General features: G+C 45.3%; 1 protein-coding gene across 1 annotated transcript in view; it reads left to right on the top strand.

Moving 5' to 3' along the window:
• GRIP2 (glutamate receptor interacting protein 2) overlaps nucleotides 1-15,770 on the top strand; it is a 409,705-nt gene that overhangs the window by 311,712 nt on the left and 82,223 nt on the right. Inside the window, exons 4-9 of the mRNA XM_043977635.1 lie at nucleotides 179-324; nucleotides 3,462-3,548; nucleotides 3,867-3,942; nucleotides 6,521-6,666; nucleotides 12,473-12,620; nucleotides 13,335-13,504. Coding sequence (XP_043833570.1) covers nucleotides 179-324; nucleotides 3,462-3,548; nucleotides 3,867-3,942; nucleotides 6,521-6,666; nucleotides 12,473-12,620; nucleotides 13,335-13,504 — 773 coding nt within the window. The remainder of the gene's footprint in view (nucleotides 1-178; nucleotides 325-3,461; nucleotides 3,549-3,866; nucleotides 3,943-6,520; nucleotides 6,667-12,472; nucleotides 12,621-13,334; nucleotides 13,505-15,770) is intronic.

Below are 15,770 nucleotides of genomic sequence, written 5' to 3'. Positions count from 1 at the left end.
GTAAAATAGTTCCCACCTCATAGGACTGTTGTGAGGATCAAGGGAGATAGCATGAGTAGAGGGTCTTGCAAACCTTAAAGTGGCACAGCCGTGCTAGCTATTGCTTTATTTGAGGTAACCAAGGCCCCAGTGAGCAAGGCCCTTGCATAATCCAAATGTTGCTGTGTTTTCTTTCCAGAAGTGACCAGTTAAATGTGGGGGATTACATCACGTCTGTGAACGGGATCCACCTGACAAAGCTGCGCCACGATGAGATCATCAGCCTGCTGAAGAATGTCGGGGAGCGGGTGGTCCTGGAGGTGGAGTACGAGCTGCCCCCCGCTGGTGGGTGCCTTGCTGGCAGCCCCCTTGGCTTTGGAGTGTTTTCCAGAGTTAGGCATGTGGGTATGTGGGCAGTGGGTGCCCACCCTGGTCAAGAGAGAATCTGGGAGGGGCAGCTAGGTGGCACAGTGGATAGAGCTCCAGCCCTGGATTCAGGAGGACCTGAATTCAAATCTGGCCTCAGACACTTAACACTTAATAACTGTGTGATCCTGGGCAAGTCACTTAACCTCAATTGCCTCACCAAAAAAACAAACAAACAAAAAAACCAAAACAAAAGAGAGAATCTGGGTTCAATTACTGACACTATCCATGTGACCTTGGGTAAGTCACTCGACTTCCCCTAGGTATCAACTTCCTCATCTGTAAAATGAGGGGGTTGGACTAGGTGGCTTCTGAGGTCCTTTCAAGCTCTAGATTGATGATGCCAAGGTCCTGTTAAACATGCACCATGCATAATGCAGAGAGAGGCACATGGAATAATGGAGAGTCAGAAAGACGAGTTCAAATCCTGTCTCTGACACATATGAAGGAATACAAAGTGTTACAGCTTAGATGAGAAAGAGAGTATTTGCAGCAGGGCTTGCGTTCAGAGTTGGGAGGAGAGGGAATCAGGGAAGCTTGGTGAGGTGGTGGCTTTTGAGCTGGGCTGTGATGAGCAGAGACTCAGGGAAGGGAAGCAGCAAGGGAGGCTTCAGTGAAGGAAGACAGGCATCTGAGAGGAGGGCTGGGAAGTACAAGGAGAGGGGAAGAGCTGAGGCCAGAGCAAGCAGCTGGTCAGGGACCCAGGATGGGCATCTGAGGTGGGCTCCCTCCTCAAGAGAGGGCTTCTCATGTGCTTCCTCTACGGAAAGGAGCTAATCCCCAGGCATGGTTGGTGCTGGGCTCACCGTCATTGGCCTCCTCTAGAGAGGGCTTTGTAAGGCAATGAGGGACCAGTCCTCATATTCTGTGGTAGCTGCAGGAGTCTCAAGGTAGCACTCTGAACATCACACGAGGATCCCAGGCATCACTGCTCCCTCGCTTCTTTATAGATTTTGGACTTGCAAGTTAGACTACCAAGAGACCTTTTATTTGTTCTGGGCACATTGCCTACAATGTGGGTGTATATGGCCCCAAAACATCAATCTACCAGATTTCTAGAGAGATCTCGGCAGTTCTCAATAATGTTGACTCAGCATTCTTTCCCCCTTCATCCCTACTCCTGCCCCTGTTCTAAGCAGGTCTGAGATAGTTAGGAGCAGCTAGGTAGCACAGTGAAGCGAGTGATGGACTTGGAGTTAAAAACCCCAAGTGTGAATCCAGCCTCAGACTCTTCCTAGCTGAGTGACCCTGGACAAGTCACTTAACCTCTGTTTGCCCCAGTTTCCTCAACTCTAAAGTGGGGATATTAACAGCACCTTCCTCCCAGGGTTGTTGTGAGGATTAAATGAGATGATATGTGTAAAGTACTTACCCCAGTATGGGCATTTTTTGAGCACCATATAAATATTAGCTATTATCATGTATTACTATTAGCTGTGAACTTGTTCATGCATTAATAAAAATCATTCCCAGGGGCAGCTAGGTGGCACAGTGGATAAAGCACTGGCCCTGGATTCAGGAGGACCTGAGTTCAAATCTGGCCTTGACACTTACTAGTTGTATGACCCTGGGCAAGTCACTTAACCCTCATTGCCCTGCAAAAAAAAAAAAAAAGAATAAAAAGAATTCCCTTTGCTAAGGGCACATAGTCCTTTGGTTTCTGGATTTATTGACCTTTCTCCCTTCATGTTTCTAGATAGAAAATGCCCTGAAAGGCCTCTTTCCTTTGGTTAATCAATAAGCAGTCATGTAAGAGATTGAGAAGACATGAGGTATAGTCAATCATTCAGCCAAACATTAGGCACCTGCTGTATGTATGTCCAACACTGCAGTAGCCTCTGGGGAAACAGAGACAAAATGAAACTCTCTGCTGTAGAAACAATACCCCAGGCCTATCTCAGTTGTACTCCTAGAGAGACTGACATCGCTGCAAAGTCCTGTAGGTAGACCAGGAATTGCTAACTTGAAGAAACTATGGGAAAGTGTGTTTTCGTGGAAGAATGCTGTCCCTGGGCCTGACAATGGACCACTCCTGCTGGACTTGGGGTAATATTCCTAGAACATTCCAAACACCACTTAGTCACTGTGTCCCATGCCCTCGTAGGCCTCCTCCTAACTTTGTTATTTCCTTCTGCCAACATTGTGCTCTCCCCATTCCTCTTGTAATTCTGTATCATCCACTGTTTATTCTTTGTCTTCTCCTGCCAATGGGAAGACTATACATTAACTAGCCGTGTTCAGCTTGGTGGGAGAACATGTATGTGTCTGTGGCATGATTCTGCCCATGTCTATACATGTAATGAATGCGCCTTGGTCAAAGCAGACAAACCCAGGGTACAGAATCAATTCTCAGGTGCTGCCCTGGAGCAGCTGCCTTCAATCTCACATTTAGATCTTTAAGTCTCTAACCCCTTTCATTTTACAGATGAGGAAACTGAGATTCATAAAGGTTAAGTGATTTGCCCAGGGTCACCAAGAGTTCTAACTACCACTGCCAAAAGCATAGCCAGAAGTGTTTCGGCCTAGGACAAGCACCACATGATGTGCCTGGGCTCAAGACAAAGGGAGGCGATGAAGACAAGGTCCCACAGCTGGGGAGGCCCCATGATATCGATCCATGGAGGGATGACAGAGACCTGAGGACAGCATCACCATCCCTCTCTCCCAGGATAGAGATTACTCCAATGCCTGGGGAGAACAGGGTCAGGCCAGGGGGGAGTATGCCATCCAACAGCTTTCTATTTTAATTAATTGTTCTTGCTAATTAAATGCTAAAATGAACTCTTTATCAGCTGAAATGCAAGTGTGTCAGTACCCTCTACATTTAAGCAAAATTCCTATTTGCCCAGCACTAGTTATTACTCTGGACAGGCAACTTCAGTTCTCAAGACCTTAATTCCTATTCTCTTAAACAGGGGAAGGGGCTAGGACTAAGCTTGTTTCTGGCTCTAAGATTTTGCAATTAAACCATAGTTTAAAGGGTGTTTATTTCAAAGGCTACAGACCTAGGAAAAAGGTCGGTGGAGTAAAAGACTACTTCTGTGTTTCTCCCACAGCCCCCGAAAACAGCTTAGGAATTATCCCAAAGACCATCGAGGTCTCCTTGTATAAGGAAGGCAATAGCTTTGGCTTTGTACTCAGAGGTCAGTACCTTCCACTCCCCAGGTAAGCAGCAACTTGGCATCTGGGTGAGTTCTGGGCTCAGGGCTAACTCTGGCTCTGTCTGCCAGGCAGTGAGTGGATTTTCTGACCCTCAGGGTTGGGGATGATGGGGCCTCAACTTCAGAGATCCTAGTGGGGTTTTTAGAAGGGTAAGCAGTGCTTGGCCCAGGCCTGGACTGTGTGGGAGGCCCAGGGTTGTACCTTTCAATAGTAATGGGAATAAACAGAGAAAATGTGGTGTTATTATGGAGGAATATGGATGAGGTTTCATGCATGGATGGTCTTGGCCTATGTTTCAGGGGGAGCCCATGAAGACTGGCACAAATCCAGACCACTCGTCCTCACCTATGTGAGGCCAGGGGGCCCAGCTGACAGGTAACCACCACCTTGAGAAGGAGGTGCAGATGAGTTCAGGACATGAGCCCTCCACATCCCTGAGAGAGATAAGGAGTAGTCTCACCTAAAAAAGTAACCTAGGTCCTCTCTGACCCCTGGATCTTTCTCTAGCCTATAGATGCCCTGCAATTCCATAACCTCCAGTCCTTCTCCATTCTAAATTTAAGAGTTAATCAAAAAATGATGTGGTGGCATGGTAATGCACTGGATTAGGAGGGAGAAGACTTAGATTTCAGTCCTTCCCTGCCACTGTTAATTGTAGGACTGTGGACAAGGCACTGAAACTCTCTAGATGGTAATTTTCTCTTTTTTAAATTGAAGAGGTTAGACTAGTGGTCTACTAAGATCTAACTTTCTGGGATTCTATATGACCACTTCAATGGCAGAGGCAGAACCATCCCTAGGGGCTGACAGATTTGGGGGATTTCCATAGGATCTATCTTTCAGGCTCCCATCCTGCTGGTGTTGGGCTATGACCATGGAGGCTGATATTAGAGGAGAAAGAGTTGGTGCCTATTAATTGGTGATTGAAAAAAAATTATCCATACTCATAAACTCTCTCTCTCTCTCTCTCTCTCTCTCTCTCTCTCTCTCTCTCTCTCTCTCTCTCTCTCTCTCTTTTTCTGGGTAAAGTCTGGAGAATTAGGAGAGGAATAAAGAATGTTCTGGGGCCCTCCCTAAAATGGAAACTCTTGTAGGAACTCACCAATGAAAGGAATGTTCTAGGGTGAGGAGGCTGCAAAGGACAGAGGGGAAAATGATAGGTTGAATTCCTAGCTCATGAAAATCAGACCTGGAAGAAACCTTATAGGGCATCTGGTTCAATCCCCTCGTTTTATGGATGGGTAAACTGAGGCCCATAGAGGTGAACTGGTTTGCCTGTAGCAGCAAAGACACGGATGAAAGCCAGGTCTTCCAACTCCAAATCCCATGCTCCTTCCTTTAGAGACAAGTTTGCCTAGCCCATCACCTGCCAAAGTTAACATCTCCAAGAAACAAAACTTTATTACACAAAAGATATTAAATCCAAAATCATCCCAGAATGACAAAGTGGAGGGAAATAGCATGACCGGGCAAAGACAGAATACTCTGGGTCATTTGGACAAGTTGCTGCTGTAAATGGCTCCTTTCCCAGGTTCAATTTAAAATATATATATAAAAAAAAGCAAACTGTTTGGAACAGAAGATCATAGTTTTATATAGATAACTCTTTTTTTGTTCCTTCTATACTGAAAAAGTTTGCTTTTTTTAAGTTAATAATAAAAGAGAATTTAACAAATAAATGGAATTAGCACCAGGCCTCCTAGTTGTTTGGTTTCCCTTGCTGAGCAAGTCTGGGGGCTGGTGCTTTTACAGGCTAGCCCTTCCCCCATGGACCCCAAGCCCAGACTGTCCATAAAAGGACTGTATTAAGATCAAACCTTTTAGATCTTGAAGAGACTTTATAGGTCACCTTGTCCAACCCCCTCATTTCACTTAGGAAGAAATGGAGGAAGAGGAAAGGGATGCCTAAGGAAAACCAAGACTCAAACCCAGGCCCTCTCATTCCTACCCAAACTCTGATTCCTATTTCACCAACCTGGCCCACCCCTTTAAAAGTGTGTGGGCTGTCATCCTTCATGCCAACCCAGGAATTCCAAGCTATATTCAGGCACTCTTTGTACTCAGCTTTGTCCAGATATCTATATCAGTCATTCCTAGAATGGCCCAGGATGGGTTTATTAATAGCTCCCTCTACAAATAGCACTTGGCCACAGTTAAAATAAAACTGCCCCCGCAGAGCTCTCTGCTGGTTACAGAGTCGCTTCTTGCCAGGACTCAGCCAAAGTCTGCGGCTAACAGCAGAGACGTGGTGAATCCTGATCCTGGCCAAAAGCTACTATGATTTTGTTTTTCGATCTCCAAACCAGTAAAATTTTGTTTTTAAGCAAACATCTAATGAGCTATTTTGAGCTGGGACCAACCATGTACATTTGTTCAAGCCGCTGAAAGGGAAAGTCACAACATTCTCCAAACAGAATCTGAACAGCCATCATTCAGCTTTGAGGTCCTGCTTTTAACTGAACCCCATCAGGTTTGGGGGGAGATAAAGGACATTGGGAAGACCAATGCACTGGCTAAAAATCCTCAGTTTGCAATATTAGATGTTCCAAAGTCCTTCCCGTTTCCAGCATTCTGTGTCCTAAGATTCCTCCCAGGGGGCAGCTAGGGGACGTAGTGGATAAAGCACAGGCCCTGTTTTCAAAAGGACCTGAGTTTAAATCTGGCCTCAGACACTTGACACTTACTAGCTGTGTGACCCTGGGCAAGTCACTTAACCATCATTGCCCTGACAAAACAAACAAACAAAAAACCCACCAAGATTCCTCCCAGCTTCAATAGTCAATATTCTCAAATCCCTCCCAACTCTGACATTCTGTGTTCTAAAGTCTCTCTCAGTTCTAATCTCCTCTGTTCTAATAACCCTCCCAGTTCTCACATTCTTTGTTTTATGGTACTTTTTAGCTCTGACTTTCTAAACGTATCAAATTCTACCATGTGCCTTGATTTTCCACAGAGAGGGATCCCTGAGAATTGGGGACAGGCTGCTCAGTGTGGATGGCATTCCACTTCACAACCTGACCCATGCGGATGCCCTCAACATCCTTCGGCAATGTAGCCAGGAAGCCCTCTTCCAGATTGAATACGATGTCTCCATTATGGGTAAGGACACAGCCCCTCTGGGAGACCACCCATTGAACTGACTGTAGGAGCTCTGTGAGCTTGGCACTTAGGCCCCTAGCAATGATTCTGCCAAATCCAGCAGTGGGTTAGGAGCGGGAAAGAAGGCATCGATGGTGATGGCAACATTGTATCATTTCAAAAATATAATTTTTTATATTGTATTATTACAAAATTATCATTTTTGAAATTATAAATGACTTTCAATATATCCTCTCGTTTGATTCTTACAAGCTTTTTGCGTTGTTATTATCCCCATCTGAGAGATGAGGAAACTGAGGTTCCAATTTACCCAAGGTCATACCATAAGGTGGTGGCAGGGCTTGAGACATGAACTTATTTCCCCTAAGTTTTAAATGCAGGACCTTTTTCTAGATTATCGGCCTCCCTTCCCCCTACCTTCACTGTTCCTAATTGCTTAGGCCTAGACAAAGCTGAATAAGGCCCCAAAGGAAGCCTCCCCCAAAACATGGCTTGTTGTGTGACCTGCTGGGCTGTTCCAGTCCCGTGGGCTCACCCCAAGAGCTGAAGCCTTAATGTGTCTTACCTACTTGGTCCATGGTGAAATGAGGGTAAAGGTGAAAATGATCTCTCTAGTCTCTTCCAGCTCTCTATCTGCTGACATTCAGTGAACTCTCCTTTGATCCTCAGGGACATCCCTGTGCCAGGCAGGGGTGGCGATCATGGTCCCCAAAGGAATGCCTCAAACGCTCATTTCTGACCTTGCCTTTTTTTTTTCGGCAGCCTGCTTCTGAAAATAACATTCTAGGAGGCATAATTCAGAGCTGGAAAAAGTATTTAATCTAAAAGGGCAGGTACGGTTGAGTGTTAGCAGAACAGGTAGGGAATGGTGTGTGGGAGTCCCCCTCCTGTGCCAGGTACCTCCAAGACTGCGTGCCTTCAGGTCCTGCCAGATGACTTCCCTTGGGTCCCAAATACTTCCCTTTAGGGAGCCGACCTTCCCCTTGCCATGCAGCAAAGGAATTTTTTAGAGTAAATAGGAAGCTTCTTTGGTTTTGGAAAAAAAAAAAGAAATTAACCTGAAAAAATATTGAATTAAAGGATTCAGCTGCTTGGTAGAGTAGAGAGAGGACAAGATTGAGTTCCAAATCGCCTGGGTTTTAGCCCTCTTCCTATTTCTTATTTCTGTGCAGCCTTGGACAAGTGCTATCTCTGGGCTTCACTTGCTTCTTCTGGAAAGTGGAGATAATAGTTAATACTTGCCTCACCTGTTTCATTGAGTTGTTGTGAATAAGCCTGTTGGACTGGGGGAGGGAGATAACTCCCAAACCTCTCCGAATCCTTAAATATGCTGCACTCCTAAATCCATTGGAGTGCCAGGACCCCCAGAATCTTCTGACTTTGGTCTTAGAACACTGGCAAAGCTGCAACCACAAGAGAGCTGTTTTTCTCTAAAGAGAGAAATATTCAGGTACAATCATCTGGTAGGACAATCCTTAGCTCAGAAATGAATGTGCTTGAACAGCTAAGTGCCCAGCGTGTGTAATAAATGCTTTTGATTGATTGTGGTGGTCGAAGGACCATCAGGGGGAATATTCAGCCCCATTAGCCTAAGATCAAATACAGGCTCCTCTTTTTGCTGAGTCAGCACTTCACAGACTGATCCCTTCCTACCTTTCCATTCTGCTTAAGCATTCTTCCCTGTAACAATGGCATTCTACCATCAGCCATACTGACTTACTGCTTGTTACCCACTCTGCCTGGTATACTGTCAGTACTTAATAAATGCCTCTCAATTGATTGAAATATAAACATTCATCAATGAGGAGTTATTACTGTTGCTATTATTGTTATGATTACTAGCCAGCATTTATAGCAAAGCAATGTGTTATCTCATTGGATCCTCACAACTCCATGAAGCAGACACGACTTTTATTCCTATTTTGCTGAAGCAACCAGAGATTAAGTGACTTGCTCAGATCACATAGCTACTAAGTGTCTCTGAGGCAAGATTTGAACTCAGGTCTTCCTTACACCAAGTCCAGTATTCTATCTCCCTCTGAAAGTGTTTATATATATATATATATATATATATATATATATATATATATATATATATATATGTACACACATATGTATACACTTGTACATATATATGCAGAATAATTCTAAATATATAAAGCACACAATTATTCCTATAAAGAAGATGGAGATGAATTTCCATTTCTAAGCCTAGCTTGCTATTCCTATTGGAACTTGAGATAAACATGTTCCTAAGCCCTAGAAAGAAGAGGATGAGAGGGAGAGGGAGAAATAGAGAGAAGAAGAGAGGGAATGGGAGGGAGGGAGATGTGGGGAGATGGAATGAGAGTGAGAGAGATAGGGAGAGAAGCAGGGAGGAGAAGAAAGGCAGGAAGGGAAGAGAGGAAGGAATGGAGAGGGAGAGGTGAAAGGAGAGAGAGAATTCAGTCATGTCCTTGGCACATTTACAGTCAGAGGAGGGCCAGGTCAGCAAATCTAATTGTGGAATCCCCAGCCTTGCCCCACTCTAACTCATCATGATCTTCCTCAGGCACAGGTCCAACCATGTTACTCCTCTGCTCAAATATCTCCAGTGGCTCCCTATTGCCTCTAGGAGCAAATGGAAATCTTTCTGTCTTCTGTTTGGTATTTAAAGCCCTTCACAACCTAGTTCCAATCCACCTGTGCAGACTTTTCATTCATTACTCCTCTTTGAGCATGATACAATCCAGCCAAATTGTCCTTCTTCCTATTTCTCATACATAACACTCCATCTTCCATCTCCATACCTTTGTCCTGGTGGTCCCCCATGCCTGCAACATTCTTCTTCCTCGCTTCTGCTTTCTAGGGTCTCAGATTTCCTTTATGGTTCAGCTCAAGCATAACCTTCTATGTGAGGCCTTCCTGGATCCCCTCACAAGCTTCCAGTGCCCTCTTCCTTCTCCCTCCCCCCAAATCACTTTGTGTCTATTTGGCACCTATTTTGGAAATACCCACATAAGTACATGTTTTACACTGTATCTAGATATTCTGAGTTTTTTTCTTTATTTAGTATTTTATTTTCCCCAATTCCATATAAAGATAATTTTAACATCCATTTTTAAAACTTTGAGTTCCAAATTCTCTCCCTCCCTCCTTCCCCCCACCCTTGAGAAGGCAAGCAATTTGATGTAAGCTATACATGTGTAGTCATCTGCATCTAGACTTTAAGCTCCTTGAAGGCAGGAATTATTTCATTCTTTAATTTATATCTTCAGGGCTTAGCACATAGTATACCTTTAATAAATGTTTTTTGATTAATTGATCTACCTCCTCAAGACCTAAAGTATTGACTATTGAGGGTCCTGTTATGTGTCTATGATAGGAAGTCACTTCTTTAATTCTGGTATGGCTAACCCATCCCAGGCATCAGAAGCAACCAGGAGGGCAATTTTTGGTCCTGAAATAGGTCAGTAAAGGAAATATTTTGGGTAAGCAGGGCATTTTGGTGAGTTTTTAAATTAAATGAATAGGTAGTCCTATAGGGAAAGATTGGCTATATAAACCAAGACTGTTCATCCTATAGACATTCGTACCAATACACGGCACCATTAGAATGAAGAGACTTGGTGATTCCAGGGAAAATGGCATGACTGAGTTCAGTGGATTTCTAATACCTTGGAAAAGGACTGAGGGGGGTAGGGTAGCAATTGATGGTCTGACACCAATCACTGACAAGCCCACCAATGTTGTCATGGATTTCCGTTCAGCAGACTCTCCCTATAGGCAGACTTGCCTCACTGTGTGGGGTGTGATCTGCTGCTTTCTTGGGAGGAAACTAGTGAGACCAGAGCAGCTTGTATGGTGGGGCAGCCCTTGGAGACTGTAGAAGAAGGAAGGATTAGGGGAATCCCAGACGTATTGCCAGAGGCAGTAGATTGTAGCTCTGTCCAGAATACCAAAGTCACAGAGCTCAGGAGAGCTAGCCTTCAGTCTGGAGAATAGGCGGAGGGTGGGTCTGGAGTGAGTCACATCACTTTTTGTGCTGTGTAGAGTAATAAGAAGAAAAAAGACATTGGAGACTTCAGAAGATCTGGGGTCCCATGGAACTGGATTTGTTGTTATGGTTTTAAAACTGGTTATGGTGTCCACTGAACAGCAAAGTTATGGAAGTAAACTGGAATCAAGACGAGTTAACCATATTTTTGTTTCTCTCTTGTGTGGATTTCTAACTTGAATTAGGGTCATAGATGTTTGTTCCAACATCTTGTCTCTGTCCTATAGAATGTATCCTCTTTAAGGTCCAGGATATTTTTATCTCTAATTGCCTAACATAGTACCTAACAAACAGTAGGTACTTAATAAATGTTCATCAAGAGGGGGAAGGTCTGAGTATTATCCAATTGGACAATTGTTAATTTGCCTTGTGTTTACTTGAATCATTTCAAAATTAGTTTGGACACAACAGCCCCATTCTAACTGTTCTCCTAGTTTTGCTAAACAACAAGTTTCAGACTCTTGTTTGCTTAATCAAACTGGAGGAGTGGGGGTGGGGGTGGGGAGTGAGGAAAGTTGCTGTTCCCTTCCCAGAGATGGAATTTCCTTCAAGTGTGTTTCACAATCTAGCAGTAGCCCAAGTTTGAATCCTAAGTCTATAACTTTTGTTGTTCAGCTTTGTTCCACTCTTCATGATCCCATTTAGGTCATGTAGCTCCCTAGGTAATTTATGGGTAAGTTTTTGGACCTTTGGATTTGAGTCCCTGGAGGGTACAGGTTAACCTGGATATAGTGAGTCCATGGGGGCTCTCATCCAGGGGCAGGGCCATGGCATATTAAATCCTGATATATATTTCCTACTAAGCAATTCTAGCATTTAGACCCTATGAAAATCACCACCTTGCAGGAATAGATTCTATAACTAGTTATCTGCTATCTAGGAGGCTATGTGGGGTCCTTCTCTCAAACAGGGAGTTATCTCCCATTAGGCTGAGCCATAGGTGTACAAAGCACATGAATGGGGTGCAACTGGGTGTGCCAGCCCTCCCATAATCCATGTTTTGGGTGTGATTTATGCTGTGATCTCACTGTGCAGAAATGGGAGCCAGGTCCAGGCAGGGTCCTTGTAGAAGAAGTTGGGCACAATAGAAAGAACATTTGACTAGAAATCAGGAGTCTGGACTCTGCCACTAGCTCATTGTATGACCCTCTGTGGCCTCAGCTCATTTGTAAAATGATATGGTTGTCTTACATCAGGGATTCCCAACCTAGCATCCACATACTCTTAGAGTATAGAAGAATCTTGTCAAGGCAATAAAGGAAACATTTTGATTTTTCTTTTTAGAATTGATTTTCAATCAATTATGTGACAACCGTTTTGGTGAATCTTTTATTTCTTATGTTCATGGTAAAAATCTGTAATTGATTTTTTGTCATTTTGAATAAGTAGTATGGTAAATTTTACTGCTATCCAAAGGATGCAGGAACCAAAAAGGTTGGGAATCCCCAGATTAGATATCTGTAAGCTCTTTTCTCCAGACTAATATTTTATGCTTTTATGATTTTTATCCATTCTTTTGGTAGCAGTAGCTAGATTCCTCTAAATTTAGGGGGTCCTAGATTAGTAAGAAAATGATGAGAAACAGTTGGTCTTCTGGAGTCTATGGTGGGCCTATAGATCAGAGTCTCATCCTTCATTCCCTCTCTTCTTCCTGAAGTAAAAGGGAGCAGCCAAGACCCTTTCCTACCTACAGCCCCCGAAGCTCACACTGACCTGTGTTCCCTTGCTCTCTTTTTTGTTCTCTCAAACACACCCTGTTCCCCTCCCCAGATACTGTAGCCAACGCCTCAGGTCCTTTATTAGTGGAAATAGCCAAGACGCCGGGCTCCACTCTGGGAATCTCGCTCACCTCTGGCACCCACAGGAACAAACAGGTCATTGTGATTGACAAGATCAAGCCGGCCAGCGTGGTAGACAGGTATGGCAGGTGTCCCACAGGTGCGCTCAGTATGAGGCACCGCGGATAGCCACTGAGCCCCCTGGCCCAGGGCCTCAAAGAAGACTTCTAGTGTATTCCTTCATACCAAACCCAGCTGTGCCCCAAATTCCTGTCCCCAAGGCTGTTGAGAGAAGAGATAGACCCCATTTCTTCCCTTTCCTTTCCCCAAGCTGGGAATAAGGAAATAATCTCTTAAGAAATAAGGGAGGTGGGGGGGGGGAAGCAATGGGAAGGGGACTGGATTTGGAGTCAGAAAATATGGGTTTAAATCCCGGTTCTGCCTCTTACTTCCCATGTGACCTTGGACTAGTTGCTTTCTCTCTCGAAACCTCAGTTTCCTCATCTGTGAAATGATGGGTTTGGACCAGCTGACTTTTGAGGTCCCTTACTTCCATCTCTAAAGCTGTGATTGTAGGATTACAGGTCTCCCATGTGTACAAGGCTGTGAGCCCATCCTCCCCCCCCCCCCCCCGCCGGCCGTCAGAAACCGGAAATGAACTCTGCCAAAATGCTCTGCCCCAAACGCAATACCTGTTTTCCCCTGGAGCTGCATCCGACTCTCGTAGATTCCACTGGCCTCCCTGCTGGTCTCCCCTAAGACCCAGGGACTCCCTACCAGACCCAGCCCATTGCCCTCCTCTCCCTCCTGTGGCTGTGGGGTTCACACAAGCCTATCTCTGCTCCTCTCTGCAGGTGTGGAGCCCTGCACATCGGTGACCACATCCTGTCCATTGATGGCACCAGCACCGAGCACTGCTCCGTGCTGGAGGCAATGCAGCTGTTAGCCAGCACCACCGAGAATGTCAAGCTGGAGATCCTGCCGGCTCACCAAAGCAGGCTCCCCCTGAAGCCTCCTGATGCAGGTGGGTTGGGCCCAGCCCCAGGGTAGGCAGACTGGGCAGCCATCCAGCAGTGTGTAGGAAGCTGGTCCTTGTGCTTCTTCTTCATGCCAGGAGCTATTACGCTGGACTCCAACAACAGCTGAGGATGCCCACTGGGCAAGTCCGCCTACCTGGCTCTGGGTGGGGAGAGTGAGGACGAAAGGAGGGTAAAGTCGGCTTCCTGCTGTGAGCTTAAAGGGCCCTTAGAGCTCATTCAATTCCACCCCGCCATGAGACAAGCTTGGAAACTGGAGCCCAGAGAGAATTCATTTGCTTAATGTGACGCACCTAGTAAATGGCAGAGCCAAGGTCTTCTGAACTCCAATCCAGTTTCTTTCCACTACCCTGCCTGGGAAATTAAAAGGGCCTTTAGAATCCAGCTTGGCATAGGAACACAATCACAGATTTAAAATCAGAAGAGACCTCAGTGACCCCTCTAGTCTAACCCTTTCATTGGTAGATGAAGAAATTGAGGTCCAGGGAGAGTAAGTGAGCACCTAAGGCAGAATTTGAACCCAAGTCCTCAAATTCCAGAACAATTTACTCCTTCCACTTTTTTAAATACGCGTTTGTTTGTTTGTTTGTGGGGCACTGAGGGTTAAGTGACTTGCCCACAGTCACTCAGCTAGTAAGCATCAAGTGTATGAGGCTGGATTTGAACTCAGGTCCTCCTGAATCCAGGGCTGGTGCTTTATCCACTGCGCCACCTAGCTGCCCCCTTCCTTCCACGTTTATCACACTGAAGTGACTTCGGTCCAAGGTCTCAGGATGTGGGAGTAGTAGACCCGGGACAAGGTCTTTTGACTCTCAGTTCAGGGGTCTCATTTGGTGCCTGTCATATAATCTGTTTCCTACAAGACATTTTTATGGCCACCTCTACTTGTTTGCATGTTATCTCCCCAGTTAGACAGTGAGCTCCCTAAGAACAGGGACTGTCTTTTGCCCATCTCTGTGTCCCTTGAGCCTAGAACAGTGCCTGTCACATAGTAGGTGTTTAATAAATATTTATTGACTGGATGATTTCTCTTATTTTAGTCAAACTCCACAGAGATGGTTACCATGTCTTATGTCTGTCCATCATCATAATTATGGAACTATGTTTTCATTGGTCTAGGGAATTCTATTTTGGGGGGGGGCAATTGGGCAGGGCAATGAGGGTTAAGTGACTTGCCCAAGGTCACACAGCTAGTTAAGTGTCAAGTGTCTGAAGTCAGATTTGAACTCGGGTCTTCCTGAATCCAGGGCTGGTGCTTTATCCACTGTGCCACCTAGCTGTCCCCTGGGGAATTCTAGATAAGGAAATTCTCTCTACCCAAGGCAAGTTCCCACTCTCCCAGCAACCCATACCCCTTCCCTTTGTAGAAGGAAGAAACCAAGGCCCAGAGAGAAAGTGACACCCATCAATTCACAAATGAAATTTGATGGCAGAGCTACCATCTGAGCCAGAGCTCTTGGTCTCCTGACTCCCAACCTATGTCTGATGTACAAAGTGGAAAAGAGGACAGGGAAGCAGATGAAAGAAGCCAAGGCAAGCAGGAAATATGCTTCTTCAGAAAGGGGCAGACAGACAGCCCAATGAAAGGCCAGAGAGAGAGAGACAGAAGCCTTGGAGTGGGGGAGGCACATGGGGAGTACAAGTACTTCCTAACCCCCCTTAGATATCTTCTAAGTTCCCTCCCAGCTCATGCAATTAGAACCGGGAAAGGAGAAAGTCCTGGGAGCCGGTAGGCTTCAAGCATGGCTTAGGGAACTAACAGAAATCAAAATTCACCTCCCCATCCCTTGTGCTAGAATGTCATCCCTCATGCCACTCCTGAGTGGTATGTAAATAGGATCTGTGGTCTCTACAAAGGAGAAAGGAATTCACAGGAACAGCTGAGCAAGGCAGGGAGGAATCTGGGGCTGTCTGGGGTCCATCTTCCAGCGATGCACTAATAATAAATGAATCAAGCTTCCGACCCACCAGCTGCTTGAACCACAGATCTGGTCTAAGGACTGCTGTACTGTTAGGGAGCAGATTTGTAGGGAAAGGAAGGGTAGAAAGGGGCTTGGTCCCAGGCTTGTCTTGATTCGGTATTTGCCTCCTCCCAAGCTTTGGCTCTCTTCTGGGGATTTCAGCATATTGTACAGAACTTAGCAGGGGAAAGGAGCTGGGTTCAGAAAGAGGGCTTGTTGGGTAAATGATCAAAGTCAAGTCTTTTCCTGGTCTTGGTCAAAAGCCTTAGTAACATTCTACATCATGGGAGTC

Source organism: Dromiciops gliroides, chromosome 1, assembly GCF_019393635.1.
Source record: "Dromiciops gliroides isolate mDroGli1 chromosome 1, mDroGli1.pri, whole genome shotgun sequence".
Taxonomy (NCBI): Eukaryota; Metazoa; Chordata; class Mammalia; order Microbiotheria; family Microbiotheriidae; genus Dromiciops; species Dromiciops gliroides.
The sequence above is the reverse complement of the archived record's forward strand: the minus strand, read 5'-3'. Positions and strand labels throughout refer to the sequence as shown.